This window comes from Spea bombifrons, chromosome 10, assembly GCF_027358695.1.
Source record: "Spea bombifrons isolate aSpeBom1 chromosome 10, aSpeBom1.2.pri, whole genome shotgun sequence".
Classification (NCBI taxonomy): Eukaryota; Metazoa; Chordata; class Amphibia; order Anura; family Pelobatidae; genus Spea; species Spea bombifrons.
In genome coordinates, this window is record NC_071096.1 from 3181109 (window position 1) to 3204348 (window position 23240).

At 41.5% G+C, this 23240-nt stretch overlaps 1 protein-coding gene and 1 long non-coding RNA gene across 2 annotated transcripts in view; both read left to right on the forward strand.

The window, feature by feature from the left end:
- The first annotated feature begins 427 nt into the window (after nucleotides 1–427).
- On the forward strand, nucleotides 428–3497 carry LOC128466974 (uncharacterized). The gene is made up of 3 exons (XR_008345657.1): nucleotides 428–560; nucleotides 2198–2386; nucleotides 3416–3497. It is a non-coding gene; the product is annotated as an uncharacterized LOC128466974 (long non-coding RNA).
- An 11556-nt stretch (nucleotides 3498–15053) lies between these two features.
- The window catches only part of LOC128467564 (titin-like), a 45409-nt gene continuing 37222 nt past the window's right edge, over nucleotides 15054–23240 (forward strand). The window contains exon 1 of the mRNA XM_053449226.1: nucleotides 15054–15463. Coding sequence (XP_053305201.1) covers nucleotides 15392–15463 — 72 coding nt within the window. The 5' untranslated portion in view covers nucleotides 15054–15391. The remainder of the gene's footprint in view (nucleotides 15464–23240) is intronic.

Below are 23240 nucleotides of genomic sequence, written 5' to 3' on the forward strand. Positions count from 1 at the left end.
TTTCTTTCTTTTTTCTTTTTTTTTCTCAATAGAAAAAAAAAGACGGTGGGAAAGGGGGAGGAGAAAGAAGGAGGAATATGAATGAAATCATCGGGCTCTCCAGCTCCAGTAAGCGCTGCGCGCAGGTTTGTGGAAGCTGTCGCTGGAAGACTCAGGAGGCTAGTGTCACAACGTATTAATCCTGCCTCCAGCCGCCTGTGTCTGCCATGGCCGCAGAGCCAATATGTAGCCAGCATCGCTGCGTCATCGCCTGCTGGAGGAGACCTCAACTCATTGAGGGACAGCCTGAGCCACGGGGCACGTTACGTATTCATTGCAGACGTTCGAAATTTAGCTCCTCCGATCTTTGATTTGCAGGATTTGGGAAGGGCGTTAGGCGGCGGAGGCAGCAGCGACGGGTTTAGAGGGGGGGGGGTATTTGGCCAAAGGTCCACCAATGGACCATGGGTTTCCACAAGCCTCGTCATGGAAGCCAAAGTCTGTTAGGTTAGCCTAGCCCTGGTTATTAGCCAGCGGAATCATAAATAACGAGATCCACCGTAACTGTAAGAGGAGGCCTTGTGAGTTAATGCAGATACTTGGTTTTATACTAGTGGAAATGTTGGAATTCTTTGGTTTTGATACAAAGTACAGGGGGGGGGGTTTATTTCAAAGAAATGTTGAAAAGAGCGGCCATAATCACTAGAGGCTGAGATGGAATGTAAGAAAGTGTTACTTTACTGAATAGGTGGTAGATAAGTGGAACAGCCTCCCAGCAGAAGTGGTAGAGGGTAATACAGTGAGGGTATGAAACACGCATGGGATAGACATACGGCTCCTGAATCTAAGACGAGACCAACCACTGAGGTTTGAGTCTTTACAGCAGGATAAACAGGCCACTAGACGGGGGCCGAACGGGGCCGATCTACCGGCAGGTTCTCTTTCAATGTATTTAAAAGATTCTAATGCTTTAAGTAACCAAAACTCTGATTATAGACTACATTTTGCGTACAATGTTCTTATTGCCTACATTTTTTAAAAACCCCACAAAGTGTCGCATTCCGCTGCATTGCTGCTACTTTCACTTTTTTGCGTTTAAAGCAGGAATCGCCGAAATGTTTACAAAGCTCGCCGCCATTTGTAGAGCGAATGCTCGTATTCCGTTCCGTTCTTTATACGGCTTCTGGTAAACATTATCGATCGGCAAACATTTCATATAGGAAATGCCCAAATCTAGAGAGTTTGGATGGTAGTACTTCTGAAACATTTACAGCAATCCTGGCGACCATTATCTACTCTTGGCTCTTGGGTCGCACCTGATTGATGACCAAATACATTTTAAGAACCGCTTGTAAACTTATTTACCGGTTCCTTCAATGGCATTCCAGATTTTCGAGGCTCATCAGCATTCATCGGACGTTACTGGGGCTTCCATAAACAGGCGAAGAACCTCAGTCTACACAACGAGTGTTGGCCAAAGCTTGGATGGCTTGGAACCTTCTGAATCAACATTTGGAAAAGTTACAATTCTCTAACCTCTTGGTGGCTGAAGACACGGAGAATTGTAGCCAGAGGTCAACAAAGTACCCCCAGCATTGATGCCCCCGATGTTACCCACGGTGCGGCAGGTGGAAAACCAGCCTTTCTAACCTTATTCCACATGGCTGCCGCGGTTGCATTTACATGGCCGCTCTGTTCACGTAATCATTTCTAGTCATCTTAGATCCTACCAAGGCCACAATCCAGAGCCTCGAAACGGTTGGGACATCAAGGTCTCGGGGGACAACAAGGGTAAACGGTACGCCGCGTATTTTCGTTACCTTAGAAATCTCAGCAGAATGACTTGAATGCTTTTTATTATATTTTTTTTTATTATTTACTTGTTTCTCTTGAGCGCTCTGAAGGTTGTTTGTTGTTCGAGGTACATTTACTGCGCCGAGAGATAAACAGAATAGAAATCGGAAGCGCGTCGCTACTGAACTTAATGCGGACGGCCAACTCCCGTTCCTGGTTGAGGTCTCCATGTTGTATATCATGGGCCATAGGTGGGATATCGCAAACCCCCCCAATTCCCACTGCACTTAATAATCTTGGACGTGGTTTTCCGCCACCTCCTCCATTTGTGTCTGACGCTCCTATCGATCGACCGCACAAAGGAAAACTGTTTTTATATATATAAAAAAATACTATTGTATATATTTTTTTTTCTTATTTTTAGCTTCCTTTGTATTTGAAAGAATTGCCGTCGAATTATATCACCACCCACGAAGACAGCTGCGTGACGCAAACCCCGGATGCATGACAGGCGTTGGGGAAAGAAAGAAAGAAAGAAAAAAAAACAAAAGATGGAGATAGGACGATGGACAAAAGAATACATTATTCTTCAGAGCGCACGACGGAATGAGAGGTAGGGAGCGTTCGCCGGTCCTCCGGAGGTCGGTTGCAACAGTAACTCACTTTTCAGGCGTCCGGGGGGGGTACTTCTCGCCGGTTATTACTCACTTCCTGCTCCCCGCGTCAGAACGTGTTTGGGAAAGTGTTATGTAGATCGTTAATATAGAATCAAAAAGGAGGTAAAAATGCCATGTGTGGTGTGGCAGCCGTAGGAAGAAATCCGTGTTCCGGTGTGGGCTGAAAGGACAATTTATTTATTTTTTTTGTATTTGCACAAATTGCATCCCTATTCTCTTTGAGCCGAGCCATCGCCGGAGCTACGAGTCTTCGAACACCCACATTCCTCCATTATGTGATTACTCCGAATGGCAATGAACCTAAATAACCCGATAATTCACTCCCAGATGAAGTAGATTTTTTATTTTTTTTATTTTACATTTTTCTGTTTTTTTTTTTTTTTGATAGATGTTACGGTAACTGGAAAAAACTGATAAAACGGATAAAATGGAGAAAAAAAAAATCAATGCGTTCAAATGATCAGCATTAGAATGCTGATGGCTTGGCGTATTATTATTTTGTTTTCCCCATTTTTCGGGCTCTGCTCACTGCCGATACCCGACGCGTAATGACCCTGAGCATGAATCGTCCTTTCATGGAGATGTTAAGGACATGCGCGGCTGGGGGTATGGAGTTCCCCGCAGGGTTAGACCAGGTTGACAGCCCTGCCTCTTTTGGGGGATAACCTGGCAAGGGTTGTAGTTGAAGGGCATCATTCTTACGTCTTTCTCCGTAGACCTGATGGAGACTCCTGTGTTCTCAAGCTACATAAGACTTTATGGCATACGGACAATAGTGAGCCAACAGGGAACATGCGCAACACCTGAGTGATGCCCAAAACTGATTGAAATGCTACCTTTCACTTTAGAAAAGAAGCCCTCGTTTTAGCGAGATGTCCTACAGAATTTTGACTTAACCGTGAGGCTCTCAGCCTGCCCTAGTACCCCGACAATGTCTATTTTAATCACTCATTCTTTCCTATCAGATACCTCTATTAAGATGGAAAGAAGATACAATGGAGTTTGTTCTAGGTTCTCGTTTGAGCAAATAAAATGTTTTCGAATCTAATTTTAATTAAAAAAAAAATGAATTAAAAAAAATATTTTTTTATTATATTATTTTATTTATTTTATTTAGCTTTTTCATCGTAGATTCATAACACTTCAGAAAGATATTTTATAGAAATCAACACAATATTTTGTTTTTCTCGTCACCCAAAATGTTAGCTCATTTTCACTTAAAATTATTTTCTAATTTAAAAAAAAATAAAATAAAAAAAATAAATGGATGTTCAGTAAAAAGCGGGACAACCTTTCAAATAAATTATGTTAATGTGATTTATTTACCGATTATGCGAAGGCTTTGTTGTTGTTTAATCAAGTGGTCGTTCTCGGTAGGCAACACGGCATTTTTTATGTTTTTATCGCCTGGGTTTTTTTTTTAAAACAATAGCGGATGGGCCCCTAATAAAGCTAAAGGCGTCATAAACAGCAGAAAACCCTATTGTCTCCGGGAGTAATTGACCTGTTTCACCAGAATTTGTACTTTACATTCAAATTCCTCGTACGGTGAGCTCCATCCGTTCCACTTACCCGCTGAATGATGTAAAATAATCAGATCCTGTTGTTTCCATGGTAACACCTACTTCCTGTTTTGCCGTTTATTCTCCAGGGTATCCGATAATACCACCAACTACTTAGCGTTACTCACTTTGTTCCGCTATCTTTCCATTCAGGAAGCGCATTGTAAATATGTTTTTTTTTTTTTTTGTGTAATTTGAAGCCGCTTTCGTTGAAATTTATTCCGTCGTTATGGTTGCACCTGAACGTTTCACGCTCTTTGCATTTCCAATGGCCGATATCTTTTGATTCGGCCCCATATATAATATAATTACGGTCAGCGAGTACAACTTAACCGCTTCCGTGTTTCCAGTTTATTAATGTTTCATTTTTTTTCTAATTTTACGGTGGAAATTAAATATTCTCATCACAAATTAGATTTTCTTTAAAAAAAAAAAATCAATAATTATTTAAACTTTGGAAAATCTATGTGCAAAGGTAACTCCATTTACTTAACTTGAAACAACGCAAGTCAACCAATCCAAATGGCAACTCGTCTATTCACGAAGAGCCAAGTTGCTGTTGAGTTGGGTTGGGTTGGGTTTGGTCGACCTGAACCTGGAAAGTCTTCTGTTGACTTGGGTCGAGTTGTTGGCTGTCTGTTGACTTGGGTCGAGTTGTTGGCTGTCTGTTGAGTTGGGTCGAGTTGTTGGCTGTCTGTTGACTTGGGTCGAGTTGTTGGCTGTCTGTTGACTTGGGTCGAGTTGTTGGCTGTCGAGCTCAACTCAAACGTAGCAAAGTTAACTGCAGTTGCGTTAATCGTTGAGTGTAAGTCTACCATCAAGTCTATCTGAAGAGGCCGGCAGTACGTCGAGACAATGGTCAAGTTGGTCTTTGACTTAGGCAATCCTTTACTGTTTTAACGGTGTTCTGGATTAAAGTCAAGTTGTTTTTTTTAAATGTTTTTTTTTTTACTTTAGTTGACTCAATAGATGAGTTTTCATGTTTTTTTTATAGCATCTTGCTGAGTTGGCAGTTTTTAAAAATATATATTATTATTTTTTTATTATATGCAATGTTTTGTGTGGGCAACAGTCAGCTCCAGCAGTTGATGTTATATTGGGGTATTTTTTTTTATTCTGAAATCTCTAAAAGGTAATTTTCTATCAGATCCTTTTTCCAGAGCATAACTCCATTTTTATAGACTAATTCTTTAGAAAAATAAAAATTGTTGCCTCTATTATGTTGTTTAAACTGACAATTCCAACTTGCTCTCTCTTAATAATTCAATTATTAAGATTTTTTCTTTTTTTTTTGCATACTCATCAGGTTGCGTCTTTTGAATATTGCTATAAATGCCTAAATTAAATGTTTTTTTAATTTAAAATACATCTAAATAAAATATATACGCCACCATTTTTGAAATGCACTTTTATTAAAAGTTATTCGTTTCCAAAGTTATTTAAAGCACTTAGCTTTTTTTTTTTTTTTCTTTCAAAAAAATCTCCAGAAATAATGTACAGCCGCATTCTTCGGTTTCTAGTTTTCTGGCATTTAGCCCAAGAACATGTGATAAAATTGTAAAAACATTCAATCAGATTGTTACCATGGCGATTCTTAACTAAAATTACCAATACTAACATGTGTCTGTGTATATTCAGGGACTGGGGGAAAAAAATAGAATTTTGAGAATCCTCAAGAAAAAAAAGGCAAATAACGAGAGGAGCCGCTTGTAATTGGACTTTATTTAACTTGAGTTGATTAATTGTTGCCCAATTGTAAATAATATGTTGGTATTAAAAAAAAACACACACATTGACGTCATTTATCATGTCTTCTTGTAACGCTTCCCCATGCGCTGGCTGGACTTGTTTATACTTTGCCTTATTTATTTCCTGTTTCCAGCCACTAGTGGCCGCCCTTGCTATTCAGAGCCTCTCAGACTAATTATCAGGTCCAGCTGCAGTTGATCTCATGATCAAATCAGCCTTTATAAACCTGCCCAGCCCTGCAGTCTGGGCCTTGACTGTAATGTTTGAGGACTACCTGTTTGGTTCCTGATTTGTTCCAGTACCTTGCCGTGTTCCAGTACCTTGCCTTGCTCCAGTACCTTGCCTTGCTCCAGTACCTTGCCTTGCTCCAGTACCTTGCCTTGCTCCAGTACCTTGCCTTGCTCCAGTACCTTGCCTTGCTCCAGTACCTTGCCTTGCTCCAGTACCTTGCCTTGCTCCAGTACCTTGCCTTGCTCCAGTACCTTGCCTTGCTCCAGTACCTTGCCTTGCTCCAGTACCTTGCCTTGCTCCAGTACCTTGCCTTGCTCCAGTACCTTGCCTTGTTCCAGTACCTGCCTTGTTCCAGTACCTGTCTTGTTCCAGTACCTGCCTTGTTCTAGTACCTGCCGTGTTCCTGAGTTGCGGCCTGCGCCCCACTAAGTGGACTCCCAAGAGGAGTGCCCTGCATCGCGACTCCCAGGATGACTGCCAACTAGCGGACTACCCTGGTTGAGTGCCCTGCAAGTGGGCAACCTGCCGTGTGCCCTGCAAGTGGGCAACCTGCCGTGTTCCTGAGTTGCGGCCTGCGCCCCACTAAGTGGACTCCCAAGTAGAGTACCCTGCAAGTGGGCAACCTGCCGTGTGCCCTGCAAGTGGGCAACCTGCCATGTTCCTGAGTTGCGGCCAGCGCCCCAGTAAGTGGACTCCAAAGTCGAGTACCCTGTAAGTGGGCAACCTGCCGTGTGCCCTGCAAGTGGGCAACCTGCCATGTTCCTGAGTTGCGGCCAGCGCCCCAGTAAGTGGACTCCAAAGTCGAGTACCCTGTAAGTGGGCAACCTGCCGTGTGCCCTGCAAGTGGGCAACCTGCCGTGTGCCCTGGAAGAGGGCTTCTAGTCGTGTGCCCCGCAAGAGGGCTTCTAGCCGTGCCGTGTGCCCCGCAAGAGGGCTTATCTGCCGTGTGCCCCGCAAGAGGGCTTATCTGCCGTGTGCCCCGCAAGAGGGCTTATCTGTCGTGTGCCCCGCAAGAGGGCTTATCTGTCGTGTGCCCCGCAAGAGGGCTTATCTGCCGTGTGCCCCGCAAGAGGGCTTATCTGCCGTGTGCCCCGCAAGAGGGCTTATCTGCCGTGTGCCCCGCAAGAGGGCTTATCTGCCGTGTGCCCCGCAAGAGGGCTTCCTGCCGTGTGCCCTGCAATTGGGCTTCCTGCCGTGTGCCCTGCAATTGGGCTTCCAGCCAAGAGACATTCCTTTCTTAAGTTCTGCTTCCCTTATGAGGTTTGCCCCATCCGTGTGTTCCGTTTGTCTTAGTCTGTAGTCCAAAGGTATGTCTCTGTGTTATGTGTTTTGATTACATGTCTGTTTGTTCCGTATCTTTGTCTTGCAGGGATTAGCGTTAGGACCCACCGTCATTGGAGTACTTTGGCGTAGTGGTGGGCTAAGCATACTATGGCCATAAGATGTGACGGAATCTCCAATAGTTATCTAATAGTCCTAGGCTAGTTTCTGTATAGTGTGTCCTGTCTTGTTCGTGTCTGTTGTATCACCTGCACCTGGGCTCCTTATCAACCTGTGTCCTCGGTTCGTGACAGAATGTCAAGGCCAATACGAGGAGTCCGCGGGGATGCCTGCAGTACTGGAATTAGTGGTGAACACGAAGACCCAGACACAAAGAGACCACAGGTCTGTAAGCATCCGGGGGCTGCTCCTTGCGGTGGGGGTATGTAACGCTTCCCCATGCGCTGGCTGGACTTGTTTATACTTTGCCTTATTTATTTCCTGTTTCCAGCCACTAGTGGCCGCCCTTGCTATTCAGAGCCTCTCAGACTAATTATCAGGTCCAGCTGCAGTTGATCTCATGATCAAATCAGCCTTTATAAACCTGCCCAGCCCTGCAGTCTGGGCCTTGACTGTAATGTTTGAGGACTACCTGTTTGGTTCCTGATTTGTTCCAGTACCTTGCCGTGTTCCAGTACCTTGCCTTGCTCCAGTACCTTGCCGTGTTCCAGTACCTTGCCTTGCTCCAGTACCTTGCCTTGCTCCAGTACCTTGCCTTGCTCCAGTACCTTGCCTTGCTCCAGTACCTTGCCTTGCTCCAGTACCTTGCCTTGCTCCAGTACCTTGCCTTGCTCCAGTACCTTGCCTTGCTCCAGTACCTTGCCTTGCTCCAGTACCTTGCCTTGCTCCAGTACCTTGCCTTGTTCCAGTACCTGCCTTGTTCCAGTACCTGTCTTGTTCCAGTACCTGCCTTGTTCTAGTACCTGCCGTGTTCCTGAGTTGCGGCCTGCGCCCCACTAAGTGGACTCCCAAGAGGAGTGCCCTGCATCGCGACTCCCAGGATGACTGCCAACTAGCGGACTACCCTGGTTGAGTGCCCTGCAAGTGGGCAACCTGCCGTGTGCCCTGCAAGTGGGCAACCTGCCGTGTTCCTGAGTTGCGGCCTGCGCCCCACTAAGTGGACTCCCAAGTAGAGTACCCTGCAAGTGGGCAACCTGCCGTGTGCCCTGCAAGTGGGCAACCTGCCATGTTCCTGAGTTGCGGCCAGCGCCCCAGTAAGTGGACTCCAAAGTCGAGTACCCTGTAAGTGGGCAACCTGCCGTGTGCCCTGCAAGTGGGCAACCTGCCATGTTCCTGAGTTGCGGCCAGCGCCCCAGTAAGTGGACTCCAAAGTCGAGTACCCTGTAAGTGGGCAACCTGCCGTGTGCCCTGCAAGTGGGCAACCTGCCGTGTGCCCTGGAAGAGGGCTTCTAGTCGTGTGCCCCGCAAGAGGGCTTCTAGCCGTGCCGTGTGCCCCGCAAGAGGGCTTATCTGCCGTGTGCCCCGCAAGAGGGCTTATCTGCCGTGTGCCCCGCAAGAGGGCTTATCTGTCGTGTGCCCCGCAAGAGGGCTTATCTGTCGTGTGCCCCGCAAGAGGGCTTATCTGCCGTGTGCCCCGCAAGAGGGCTTATCTGCCGTGTGCCCCGCAAGAGGGCTTATCTGCCGTGTGCCCCGCAAGAGGGCTTATCTGCCGTGTGCCCCGCAAGAGGGCTTCCTGCCGTGTGCCCTGCAATTGGGCTTCCTGCCGTGTGCCCTGCAATTGGGCTTCCAGCCAAGAGACATTCCTTTCTTAAGTTCTGCTTCCCTTATGAGGTTTGCCCCATCCGTGTGTTCCGTTTGTCTTAGTCTGTAGTCCAAAGGTATGTCTCTGTGTTATGTGTTTTGATTACATGTCTGTTTGTTCCGTATCTTTGTCTTGCAGGGATTAGCGTTAGGACCCACCGTCATTGGAGTACTTTGGCGTAGTGGTGGGCTAAGCATACTATGGCCATAAGATGTGACGGAATCTCCAATAGTTATCTAATAGTCCTAGGCTAGTTTCTGTATAGTGTGTCCTGTCTTGTTCGTGTCTGTTGTATCACCTGCACCTGGGCTCCTTATCAACCTGTGTCCTCGGTTCGTGACACTTCTGTAGATCTGTTTGGGGTCTACTGATAAAGATTCGAGAAGATGGTCAACTTGAGTTGCTTGGACGAGTTGGTTGAAAATAAACTTGACTTCTGACTTGACCACCATTAAAGTTATCTCGACTCCAGTCAACTTGACTGCCAACCCACAAAGGTTTGCTATGAAGACCACAGCAACCCTTGTCTTCACAAAAATTCCACCTAAGCTGAATAGTCAGCCAAGCTGGAAAAGGGTTTCAACTCAACTGAGTCAACCCAACCCTTCAAAGAGGAGGCAACTTGGTCTAGAACTCATCTAAAGTCTATCTGTCTGCTTCACCTGATGTTTCACTTGACTTGGAAAATCAACTCAACTGACAGACTCGATGATCAGCTCAACAGTCGTTGAAGACAACTCGATGGCAACGACACTGGACTCGAGTTTACCTAGTTGAGTGCTGTTGAGTGGCCTTGTGTTAAGTCAGACAACTCGAACTTTAGTGAATCGACCTGGTTACTTAACGTGTTCTAATATGTGTCAAAATGAACAGAGGAACTTATATTATCTGAGACAGCCAATAGATGGTGCTCTCGTGTCGCACATCTCACCACAATACCTCGCCTCAGCGTAGTCACAAGACAAGTATTGTGTTTGTAGCTGGAATCAGGATATCTGTTCTCAATCTAACCGGCTGCAGGTTTCCTGTTTGCACCACGAGAAGGATCTTGGAAGAAAATCCGTTTAACAAAGAAGGGCAAGTAGTTAGGAGTTGGGGCAGATCGATCAGGTACACGTAAGATCTGTTCCAACAGAGGTGGCAACTCTCAGCGTGTTCGGTAATGCAGGTGACTTGGGCTTGGCTCAAATGTAAACGTGACCTACATGGGTGCATTTTACCTGCCCACTTCATGGTGCAATAAGTGACATTTTGGGCCCTTCTAGTGAAAAATGCACACAAAACGCAAGTCTCGGCACCAAAGTTCACCCAAAGCGACATAAAAACTGCAACAAAATAAAAGCTTTATATATTAATAAAACAATAATATGAGTTGGAAAGTGTCACCTACCAAAAGTTTAAACAGAGCTAAGAGTGAGATGGTACAAAAGCCTTTTTTTATGAGAAAAAAGAAAAATGCCCGGGCAGAAATATATGGAAATCAGCAGATCGTCTAGATTTCAACTGATCTTATTTGTAATGCAAATGTTTCATCTTTAAATGGATTTGAATATTCCACTCATTCTAATGAGCCTGTAGATCAAGGTCGTTCTGGACAAACATAGAACACGATTCACACTGAATACAATGTATATTCATGTAGAATGTTGTCTACTGAAATTATCTAAATTGCAGCAAATTATTACAGGTTATTGACGAAATTGAAATCTATATATATATATTTCAGCACAAATGCGTGACTTGTGACTTATCCTAGTGGAACTATAAGATTTCATAAAAGTGTACTAATGTTTTTGCTGTTTTAGTGTATTTTGATAACTTTCATTTGGCAGAGGGGTTATCTGGAACTGAAAAGGAAGCGTGCAAAATCTGTATGATGGATCTGACCAAGGCTTTCTAATTGAAGAGATCTTTTTTTTTTTTCATTACTGTACTTATTAAAAAGAAGATTAAGGTGGAACTTCAGATCTTAGGAAAATATTTTGCCAAGTTGAGCGATTTCTTGTGCCAATCTGTATTTTGAAAGGTGTTTCCTTTCCCTCCGTACATCCTGGCGAAGTCCACCCTCCGTTTCCTGCTAAGCAGCTCATTACATCAGGCTGGAGGGAAAGTCTTGTACATATTATTGGCTTGTAGGACCTCATTAGTCCCCCGAGAGTACAGCACGTGTTCCGCCCGCCGTCACCGTGTAATAATATGTCTAGGATAAAAAAATACACTATTTCAGTTTTTCTGTCCCAATAAAGTTTATTTATTAAAATCCTGTTTAAAGGATGAATTTGTGAAATCCAGACACACTGAGATTGGTTAGAAGTAGAACTGAGCTTCCTGATTTGGCCACCAGATGTCAGGGATGACGTCCAAGCCAAAAAAAAAGAATGGTAACAATATGATGTTTCCATATGGCTCCTTCAGAGATACTGAATATTTGAATATTATATTTCATAAAGACTTTAGTTCATATTTAGGATTAAGACATTAGGACATCTCTAGTATGGCTGGCTGGATAACGTTGGCTTGACTCGAGCTTCTGGCTTGAATTGGCTCGTCTAGAGAGGAGTTGCCAACACCAGCACTTGGCCAGGGCGTATTCTCTGTATCCTGCAAATAAACCCTATTGGAACTTCATACTAACCCTTGCCTAAGGACAGAAAAATGAGAATACTGATATTTCAAGTTCTTCCGGCTTCCATCTCTTGAGTGACATGAACAGACATAACTGCATTGACCTTGGCTTTCAAAAACGTTCTCAAGAATACAACGACATATTTTTTTTTGTAAATGTAACAAAGTTAAACATAAACCAAGCAATAATTTAGAATTCAGATACTGATTAAGCACATGGGCTGTGTGCATGGATATGTCGGATTATTCGGTATCTTGGACACCCTTAGAAAGCGCCGGATGCTTTACCTACGACCTGATGTCCTAGACACTCTACAATTGTCCCATAGAATCTTCTTGCTGTGGTGCTGAAGTTGCGGTCTTGGAAAGTCACAGTTGTGTGAGGCAGGAAAATGTCCCCAAACTGTCACACAGCCAATGTTACGTTTCTTTCAGAAATGAGATTTCTTGTTACGGCCAAAAAGTTACGCCTTTCACTTTCCTGTCCGTGGAACATTGTGCTTCTTCACGTATGTGATCTTTCATGAACTTGACATGAGCAACAAAGTTCTTCTTGAAAAGCAATTGTTCCCTCTTAGATATCCCACCAACGAACGTCATTCCAAGGGAAGGGTGACCTGAAGATACTTGGACATCTTCCAGTGGTTCTTTGCAAATTAATGGGTGCTCTTGTGGAGGTTTTGGAAGAATGATCCCTTCTGGGTGGGGTAATAATAATCAAAAGAAATCCATGAAGGTGTTGCATTATCTAATTGGAGTTATGGTCGACCGACCAGATCTAACCCTAGAAGGTTATGGAAATATTTCCTACGAGGCTACATTAGAATGATTGCTGCCGGTCACCAAAGTTTATGGGGAACCCTTCCCAACCTCTCTGTTTAAGACGTTTGTTGTCCACCCTATAACTTCCAAGATGCCATCAAAACAACGTCCCGGCCATCGGTGGAGTTTGGGATGCGCGGCCATTGTATACAATGTTTCCAAAATCAGAATCAGAAACTCTGACTTAACTTTTATTAAAAGACTTCGCTAACAAGGATGGAACTACATATAAACATCTCACTAATTAGCAATTACTACCTGAGAAACTTTTCTGTATTCATTCAATAGTCCTTTCAGCCGGTCCATGAAGAAGGTCACTTGACTTGTGTTGTCAGCAAACCACTTTATGGTTCAAGGCAAGTTATACTTTTACTAGTGGGAAATTCCGATAAGGTTTCAGCCTGAATACCTGAAAAAACAAGGTTTTTATTACGATGGTTGGATTTTTCTCATAATCCCCCAGCACAACATATGATTTTTTTTATACATAAATATCCCAGGTCTTGTTAATATTTAGGAAAATAAATGTGTCCACGAGAGAAATGATCGTGTTTGGTAAATATTTCCTCTTAACGATCGGGTTTAAGTTCTGCTGTCCTTTGAAGTTCTGCTAGGAAATGTGTGGGAAGGGATCACTTTGTAATATAACACCATCTTGGGCTACAAAAGTCAATTAACCCAAAATATCGGTGATTTCAGCGAGTTTGAAAAACAACTTCCACGGGTGAGATAAAGCACTAAAAAACAGCACTTGCGTAATTATTTTTTAAATTATTTTTCCCTTATTCAGATTTATATTTTACAACTCTCGCACCCACCCATTAGACATTTCCTAAATTTCCCATGATCCCTCAGGGCAGAGACTGTACCGGAATCCTCCCGTCAGCCGGAGCGGGAAGTTGTAAGCCACTTCCTGTTCTCTCCCCGTAGACGGCGCATGAGCCTCTAGCGCTAGAGATTGTTTCCAGCCGCGCAGGTCCCTCCGTAACGCTGTTATCACACATATAATATAATATGTGATGGGGCAGCAAGATGGCGGCATAGAATAAGAGAGGTATTGCATGTTGCCTGCTGATGGTGGACGCTCTGCCGCTTTACCCCCTGGGTTTAGCTTTTATTTTTATGTTATTAACCCATCTAAAACTATTTTCCTGAATTTTATGTCTATGCATGTCCTTAAAATTAGTTAAAATTCGCCGCCTATGGTCAGTGGCAACTCAGTCTACTTTAAGGCCATTGGCTGCCAATCGACATATGTACGGTCGCCGACTGGATATGCGCGACCACATCTTACTACCACAGACTACTGGACAGATCTGCTGCCTGAACGGCAGTATAGGTAAATATGTGGCCCTATTAGCCACCGGCCCCGACGGCCATTCCGGGCCAAATACGCAAAGCTGCTTAATGCTTTCACCGACCTCTTCACAATGTATGAGATCTAGTTAATATTACATTTTTCATCACCATTAATTTATATTTTCTAAAAATGTAGAAAAAAATTTTTTTTATACAACAGGACTGAAAAAAATATGGACAAGGTTGTATTCAATTTTAATAAAATATTATTTGGCAGCATTTGGTGAAGGCTTCATATGAAGGGTAATATTAACATAAATATTTTTTTTAGTATTTTTAACAAATATGTTGTCATCGAACATGATAGAGGTGATTTATCTGGCCAAAACCACATTTTAACACTTTTGAAATTTTGTTAGAGAATTTTCCTTTTTTTGACAATTATTGCGTTTCCTGACAATTGTTTTTTTTTTTTTTGTAGGATGTTAGTATAAAAATAAGTTTTTATTGTACAGTGCAATGGAATATGATGGCGCTATAAAAAAAATAAAAAAAAAATAATGCAAATAATTATAATAATAATTAATTATGAAAGTATTAAACATTTTTAACTTGACTAATGCATCTTTAATTATTTTTTCTGTCTATTTGTTCACTTCACATGGTGCCATTGGTCCATATACATTTTTTATAAGGGTTGAAAATATAGCAAAAGGCAAAATGGTTACAGAAAGATTGTAAGCTCACAAGCGCAGGGCTCTCTTCTCCTTATTTACCAAAAGTATCATTGTCATGTTAAATTGTCTGTTGAATATTTTCACTGTTCCCTATTGTAACAGCGCTACGGAGTCTGCTGGCGCTACATAAATAGATGGAATAAAATAATAATAAATTAATAATAATAATAATCCCATAAAATACTAATTTATAGTTAATTAACCCATTATTGTACCCCCATTCCTAAACTCCCCGATGAGCAGACGAGTGCGTCCAGAGGTTCTGTTCCTGTTTTGGGGTAGACCGATTCTTGTAAAAACTGCCTTTTTTAGACAGTGAGACGGATTCTGTCCTTTCTAACCAAATTATAATGGAATGTGGGAGGAGTGGGGGGCAGAGATCATTTTTTTTAGTGAGCAACTTCCTCAAAGTCATGGTGGGAAAGGAATGCGAAAGAAGAAAAAAAAAAAATATATATATATATATGAAATCCTTGAGGAGGGAGCGAGCCAATGACTTCACTGTGACAGCAGCCAAATTGTCAGCTCCACACAATGAATGGAGGCATTTGACCCTTTCCTAACCCCCAGCCCCGGGACTGACTGCACACACAACTCACACTCCCAGCAGTGAAGGTGTTAAACCCCAAAAAGGAGCTTGACACTAGTGTTTTTGCTCCACCCAGACATTTTTCCCCCCCTCTCTAGAGCTCACATTTCTGCTAAGGCATGAAGGCAAGAAGAAGTACAGCTTCCTATTATCCCAAGTGACAGGGAGCCTGAGTGAAGCCGGGACCCTTCCTGCCATGTCTCGGGGGCAAAAAGAAGCCTGAAGAGGTCTGATCGCATCTGGAGATGGGGTTACTGGGGGTGGCCAGGAGGGCGACCCTTCTGCTGCTGCTGGTGGGGCTGCTGATCCTGAAGAAGGTAGGAAAATGATGTGCATTGGAGTCATCCCTGCTGCGAAACCGAGTGACAACGTTACACCTAGAACTCCTCACCTGCTGTTTCTATAAGTCAAATTGTTAAGTTTTATATATATATATATATATATATATATATATACCGGTATTTATATATATATACTTGTTATGTCCTGTCTACCCATTGTACAGCGCTACGGAATATGATGGCGCTATATAAAACAATACATAATAATGATAACTGAAAATACTGAGTGCTATGTGGATACAATGTATCGATAGTGCTTTGTTTATTTTCTTGTGTAGAATGATAAATATTTACAAACATTACTTCCCATATAATATTCCTGACCTCTGTAAGATACCCGGGGAGGAGTGCGTCGTATGCCTCGTTAATGTATATAATGATCGTATTATATAGGATTTAGCAGGTTCTAGTGGCTGGTATTACAATATTCTATACGTTCAGATCATCTGCCATTTGTTTCTTGAAAGTTATGTCTGCCTGTGAACCGTCCGGGTTGCCCTTTATGTCTGAGTTTTTTAGTCTGAGTCTTAGGGTCTTGTGAATAGGCAGATTCTGGGGGTCACATAGTCTGGATCTACTCGGATATAATGATATCTCAGCATCCCATTTGGTGCCTTTTCTTCCTGCTTGAATACAGGTGACTTCATTCAGAATAACCTTACTTTCTGACAAGTCATGGTTTTCATAAGATCCATTATTATAGCAGAAACACACGGCCGGCTTGGAAAATCCCGTGTTTTTAACTTTTTTTCTACTGTGCTTTAAAATAAACATCAGGAGGTGACATCAGTTATTAAGAGAAGAATAAAGAACTGTCAGGGACGAGATCTCCGGACGCAGTCCCTACGTTGAGATTGTATCGCGTGGAAGTGTCATTATAACCCGTAGGCCCACAGGGGTCCTTTAATGTATCCGAGAATGAATCACAGCCAAGCTCTATACCTACATCCTTCAGGAAATCCTGGAAGAAGCCAGCGATAACCTTAAATAGACCCGAGACCCCCTTCCGACCTCCTACTTATCAGACGCAGGAATTGTGGGATTTCCCTGAAAAGAACACTTTGTGGGTTATAAAACATTCATCGTATGTTAGAGCAGTTATAAGAGTAATGCTACTAGAAAAAACATTTTTATAATAATTGCATTACCAAATATCTTATTATTACATTATTATTATTATTATTATTATTAAACAGTAATTATAAGTTGCAGCATTTATAACAGTAACGTTACTAGAAGACAGTATCTGCACTAATATATTACATAATTATCATTTAAAAAAACATTTTTATAATAATTGCATTACCAAATATCTTATATTATAATTATTATTATTATTAAACAGTAATTATAAGTTACAGCAGTTATAACAGTAACGTCACTAGAAGACAGTATCTGCACTAATATATTACATAATTATCATTTACATTTTTTTTTAATAATAATTGCATTACCAAATATCTTATATTATTATTATTATTATTATTATTATTATTAAACAGTAATTATAAGTTACAGCAGTTATAACAGCAACGTTACTAGAAGACAGTATCTGCACTAATATATTACATAATTATCATTTAAAAAAACATTTTTATAATAATTGCATTACCAAATTCTTATATTATTATTATTATTATTATATTATTATTATTATTATTATTAAACAGTAATTATAAGTTACAGCAGTTATAACTGTAACGTTACTAGAAGACAGTATCTGCCCTAATATATTACATAGTTATTTCAAAAAAAACATTTTTATAATAATTGCATAACCCAATTTTATTATATATTATTATTAATATAATTAATAGTATTAATATGATTCATATTATTATTATTATATTATTATTATATTATTATTATTATTATTATATTATTGTTATTATTATCATCTTTTATTTATATGGTGCCACCAATTTCCATAGCTCTTCTTACAGTCCCTACATTTAAAGGGTCGGACAAAACTAAGAACCAAGACAAACCAATACATTGGGTACGGAGGACTGGGCTCACAAGCTTACGATCTATTGAAAGAATAAATCAGCTAATGTTTAGTTCAGAACGCTGGTGCTAAATGTGTAGAACAAAAGGTCAGAAATGATAATTATCGGCCAGTCTATCCCTGACGTTATCCGCACTGAGGACACAAGTCACATTGTGTCGCTATAAGCGTAAAACACTTGTACATTTGTGCGTTTTCTGTGCATTCAAGTAAAAATTATGCTGAGAGTGGTGAGAAAAAAAACGCCGCTTTATTTCATACTTTATTTTTATTATTTTTGCAGAAAAAAAGGGGACAAACCATAATGACATAATAGAAATGATACAAAATAGACCCACTTTTTATGCATAACCCCTGTATTGCATTAATCGTGATCGAAGCATTAGAATGTACAGTGATACGTTAGCGATCAGCGCTTTGGGGGTCTGTATTAAAGTTTACAGCAAGCACTGACTCCCCACCTCACGGGGTTTGATTTATCACAGGTGTAGCTGGGGTAAAACGCTCCTTAGCACAGGTGTGAAGGCGCGTGACTATCTCACGGATTAGCTTGTTTGCATGATGTCATTTGTTAAACGCACAGACAGTAAGCAAAGCTTCTGATACTTAATGAAAAGTGGGTTTTAAATAAAAAAAAAAATTAAGAATTTAGGCAAAAGTGCATCTGGTGCGTAAATCCCATTATTTAAATGGTGGCAGTGTCAAAGGAGACTACAATTCCCATTACCCGTGACCTGGGTAAATACTGCTCCGGGGTATATTCAGAGATCAATGAGTTCTGATTGGTACGGCCTATGGGAGAGAAAAGAGAGGGGAGACGGGGAGAGAAGAGAGAGAGATGGGGAGAGCCAGAGTTTTAGCTATAAGTTTTGCTTGAGAAGATGGTAGATAAGTGGAACAGCCTCCCAGCAGAAGTGGTAGAGGGTAATACAGTGAGGGGATTAATCATGCATGGGATAGACATACGGCTCCTGAATCTAAGACAAGACCAACGACTGATTAAGGTTTGAGTCTTTACAGCAGGAGGAACGGGCAGACTAGACGGGGGCCGCATGGGGCCGATCTGCCGGTTGGCTGGGAACACTTTCCCTTTGTTCTTTTCAGGTATCACCTGCACAGGTTCTCAACACTCCAAACGTTTGCAATTTTCCATGTGAATTCCATCACGCGGTTCCATTCCAAGAGGAAACGTATCATTTTTTAGGATAAAACTAGTGATCTGTGATATATACACCTGGCGTGAGATTTAGTCATTTTTCTTATATATGTATTTTTAAGGACACTAAGAGCTGAAGGGGACGTTTTTGCCCTTGTGGAAATTGTATTTACCCCCAAATAGTTATTTGGATCGTGTCGGGCGGCGGGGGCAGCACTGCTGGAATTGTCGGGACGTTGAATATCTGGGTGAAACCTGTTCTCCGAGGCCCTGGATTCACATATCTTTTTTTACTTATTAACCATGCGAAACAAACACATTCTCCCAGCACCGGGGCTCTCAGCAGCGCATTGCCTAATGTATAGGTTTCATAGAAGAGTTTATTTATGGCTGGAATAAAGACCCCCCCACTAGCCCGTCATCCATATATTATATATGTTAATTATACCAACCATTCTAACAACATAATACAGGTATTTACAAACATAATTCAATTAATAATGTTAATAATTAAAAATATTATTATTTTTTTTATTTATAAGTAGTTAAAGTAATAGTTTATTTGACCCAATAAGAATGCTTATTAAAGTATGTATTCCTTAAAAAATAGAAGAAAATGCACTTGAGGTAGAAGCTGCAGCTCAGCAGGTGAAGCTGCCCTTTTGCTCCATGGCAGTAAAGTACTCCTATTGAAATCAATGGGAGTGCTTTTTGTGCATGCAAGCAGGGGTCAGACAGACCCAACCCTGCCTACCGTGTTGGCCATATGCTAATTTAACTATGCATTATACAGGGCTGGCTAACAGATTTAAGTATACATTATACAGGGTCAGGGTCCCCCTGTCATAATACAGAGCAACGTCAGGATATCAGAGATGTTTTGTGAGATGTCTTAAATTCTTCTCTTTGAACAGTCTTATCAGGCTTGTCCTTGTCTGGCCCCCATTGTGTTGAATGGACCATTGATCCTATATAGGGGCAACCCTAGAACCTGGGGGACTCAGAGGACTTCAAAGACACCTTTACAACCAACTCCATTGAGCGGTGACAGCCGCTGGGCAGTTGAAAGGGCTTCCCTTCCGTGTGGGCGCGTTCGCTGCCGGGGCAGATATTAAAGCTCAGAGCCACTGACATACCAGTCATTAAATCATAATATTATACAACTTTATACAGCTTTATCGTTTCTGCTGCTTTCGGTAAAAAATCCTTTTTCCTTGAGCCTGAATGGATGCCCTCTAGTCCTTTGCACAGTCCTATTAATGAACATATAATGTATTCTATAAGCCACGAATAGATTTGAAAATATATTTACATTAAAATGCCTGATGTTATATAAATGTATGAATAAAATGTATTATTCTCCACCCAAACACCTAATCTCATAAAGGCCAATTCTTAAAATACAGATTGGATTCTGGGAACTGCGTCTGTGTTATTATGTTCTTTAAATGCTGACAGTTAAAGGAAATGTGTCCCTTTCACTCCCACCAATTAATGTTTTTCTTATTAAGTAAGTTCAAAGATGTTGACAAAATATTAAACCCAAGGCCTAGTTTGGGAGATTTTTTTCCTGTTTTTCTTATAACTTCTCCCTCTCGACTTCCAGCAAAGATCTCACATTAGTGTTCGAAGAAATGAAGCCAAAATGGTGGAGTTTACCCTCATTAGATTTAGATTAGTGTTCAAATAGAGATGAAGCCAAAATGGTGGAGCTTAGTCTCATTAGATTTAGATTAGTGTTCGAATAGAGATGAAGCCAAAATGGAGGAGCTTATATTATATACAAGATAAGAGACTAATTAACCATTCTGTGCCCGGGCTGATAAACTTTTCCAGAATGTTAGAGCCAGAAAGACCAACGTACTCTATACTGAGCTCCTATAACTTTGGTGCTAAAAGTAATCTTTTTACTGATCTCCGGATTTTTTGTATTCTTGTTCTAGCGTTTAAAATGCTGCAAAACATGTAAGGGTAACATATAGGAACACTTCCCGAGTGTCCCAGCTTAGTTTGTCCAGTCCCTTGTTGGTTCTCAACTCTCTCCTTTTCCTCCCCTGATGCCCCTCTTTTCTAGGAGGTCAGAATGTTTGCTGGGTATGAGGATATCTCAGGGTTCTACAGCCCTAAAAGCCCCGATAATGTATATAGAAACAGCAAGGAACAGCTTTATAAATTAAACGGTTTAAATAAAACCCATTATTCTTCTTCTAAATGCCCCACCCAGTTATATAAATACCCCGCAATAGGGGACAGAGCACAAGTAGTGTTTGTTCTTAGGAGCTTACAGTCTATCCGGTTTTGTGCCATTCTATGTATGAATATGGGTGATGGGCCAGACTGGTGATAGCCAGGTGGCCCCTGGAACTGTAAGGTGGCTGCCGACGGCTGGATCCGCGAAGCCGCGTGCTACTTCTTTCTGGTCACGTAGGGCGTAGCTGTTGGCCAACGTCCCCCCGGCATTTGGATCTTATCTCATGAAATATTCAGTGACGTTAACCTTCATCTACAATGTATCCATTGCCTAGGAACATTCTATAAGTCACTGTTATTTTTGGTGACATTCTAGAGTATACTCCAGGAAAGCGTGGAGAAAAAAACAATATTTAACCTCTAAAGGGTAATTTTTTCCCGATGTCTTCTGCTCTAGAACTTGTCATGTATGAATGTGGATGAGCTCGTCTGATGACCTACAACAATTTTGTGAGCCTTTAGTATGTTGCTTTTTTGAGACAGCCATTTGAATGTCTTGTTCGGAACAAAGGAGCCTTTCCATGGCGGCCACAAAGAGAGCCCTTTCTAGAGTCGGGCATTTGAGGGTATTTTGAATATCCGCGAAATGAATATTGGGCACAATAGAGGATTATTTGTTTCAAGCAAATTCGTAACTGGAAATCATGCAAATGAAGCCCGTTTTATACTGAACATGCGCTGCCACTAACATTCCTCGTATTAGCCGTTTTTCTCTATCCCCCACGGTGTTTGAAACTTGTCACAACGTAATCACCCGAGAACTCGGAACACCTTCTCCTCATAACTTCTGTGTACGTGACTTAGCATGTGTATCGAATGCTAAACTTTGGCCTTACTTCCCAAAAGTCCCAGTTTAGTTTGGCCAGACACTTTTTGCCCACCCCACCAAATACGTGTGCCCTTCTCTACTTCCCTGACGCCCTTCTTTCCTCCTCTGATGCCTTCTTTCCTCCCCTGTGCTCCAGTTTCCTCCCCTGGTGCCCTCTCTCCTCCCCGATCCCCTGAGGGTATCACAGGGTTCTACAGCCCTAAAAGCCCCAATAATGTGTATAGAAACACCAGGAAACGGCTTTATAAATTAAACGGGGTAAATAAACCCCATTATTCTTCTAAATGCCCGTCTCAGTTACATAAACATCTATCAATAGATCCCATAAATAAAGTCTTGGTGAAACACCTGATCTCTAGTCATACAACCATGACCTCTAAAGGTTGAGTAACTCATGAAATCCTCTGAAATAAAAAAAAAAATAATAGCCCCTCAGTAAATTCTACTAAATTTGCAACAATTACTGGTTTCAAATCTATTATTGAATATTATGGAATTCTTAAATAATCAATAATGACTGAATTGATTAAATAGAATTATGGTTACAAATACGACTCAATGTTTAGGGTGGTTTTGTTTTTAATTGGAGAATATTGTTGGGTTCACCTCATAGCAGAATAATGAATGTTGTGGTCTGGGTTAACCACAAAGGAAGTTCAATAGAAAGTAGTTCAATTGAAGATCGTTGGCCAAATCTCAAGTACCTAAACCTGTTTATGTTATTAAACGTGGGATTTACCGCCGAATAGTATCACGTTATGCTGGTTTGAAGCTGCGTTCGACATCGACTGAGTATATTGTGGGTCAGTCTAGTGTTTGAAGAGCTTGAATCGAGACGCTACCCTAGCATGTGACCCAAATTTGTTTCCACTGGCGTTACCATTACATATAAATCTATTTTTTGATATTATGACCGTATCATTTTAGAAGCTCCCTTTGTGCTGAAGAGACGGTCGTGATGACTTCCGGAATGCCCGGAAAAGGTGTGAAGCCATTTGGAGCGCGGTCTGTGTCCTCTCATCGAGGAGATTTCGGAGAGCCAATCACCATCTACCCCATTCTCAGAATTAGTTGTTTTTTTTTTATTGTTTTCTGCCTTTTTGATTTGTGTGCTACTTCACTTCTCTTGTCTTTGAACCCCTTGTTCTTAATTTTCCAGGTATGATTTACGGTAATGCTTGGTATGAAGGAATGTAAAGACGTTTACACTACACGTCCAAGCCAGGTTACAAAACCTGCAATTTTACATTCCGATTGTACTTATTTTTATTTATTTTTTTAAACAAAACTCTTTTGAAAAGGTTATGGTCTGTCTTAGTTTAAGGCGTCCATCTTTGCATCATCAGGATTGATAATTTATCAGGAGAGATCGCATCCTTCAAGTAGGACCTTCCTTCTTCAAGTATTGGCCTTGTTGGGACTTTTAGGAGGAAGCATGGGTTCTTTGTCTTTCTGCGAGGCCTCATGTTTCCTAGAGATAAAAGGAGCGTCAGAATTGTCTATAAGTGAA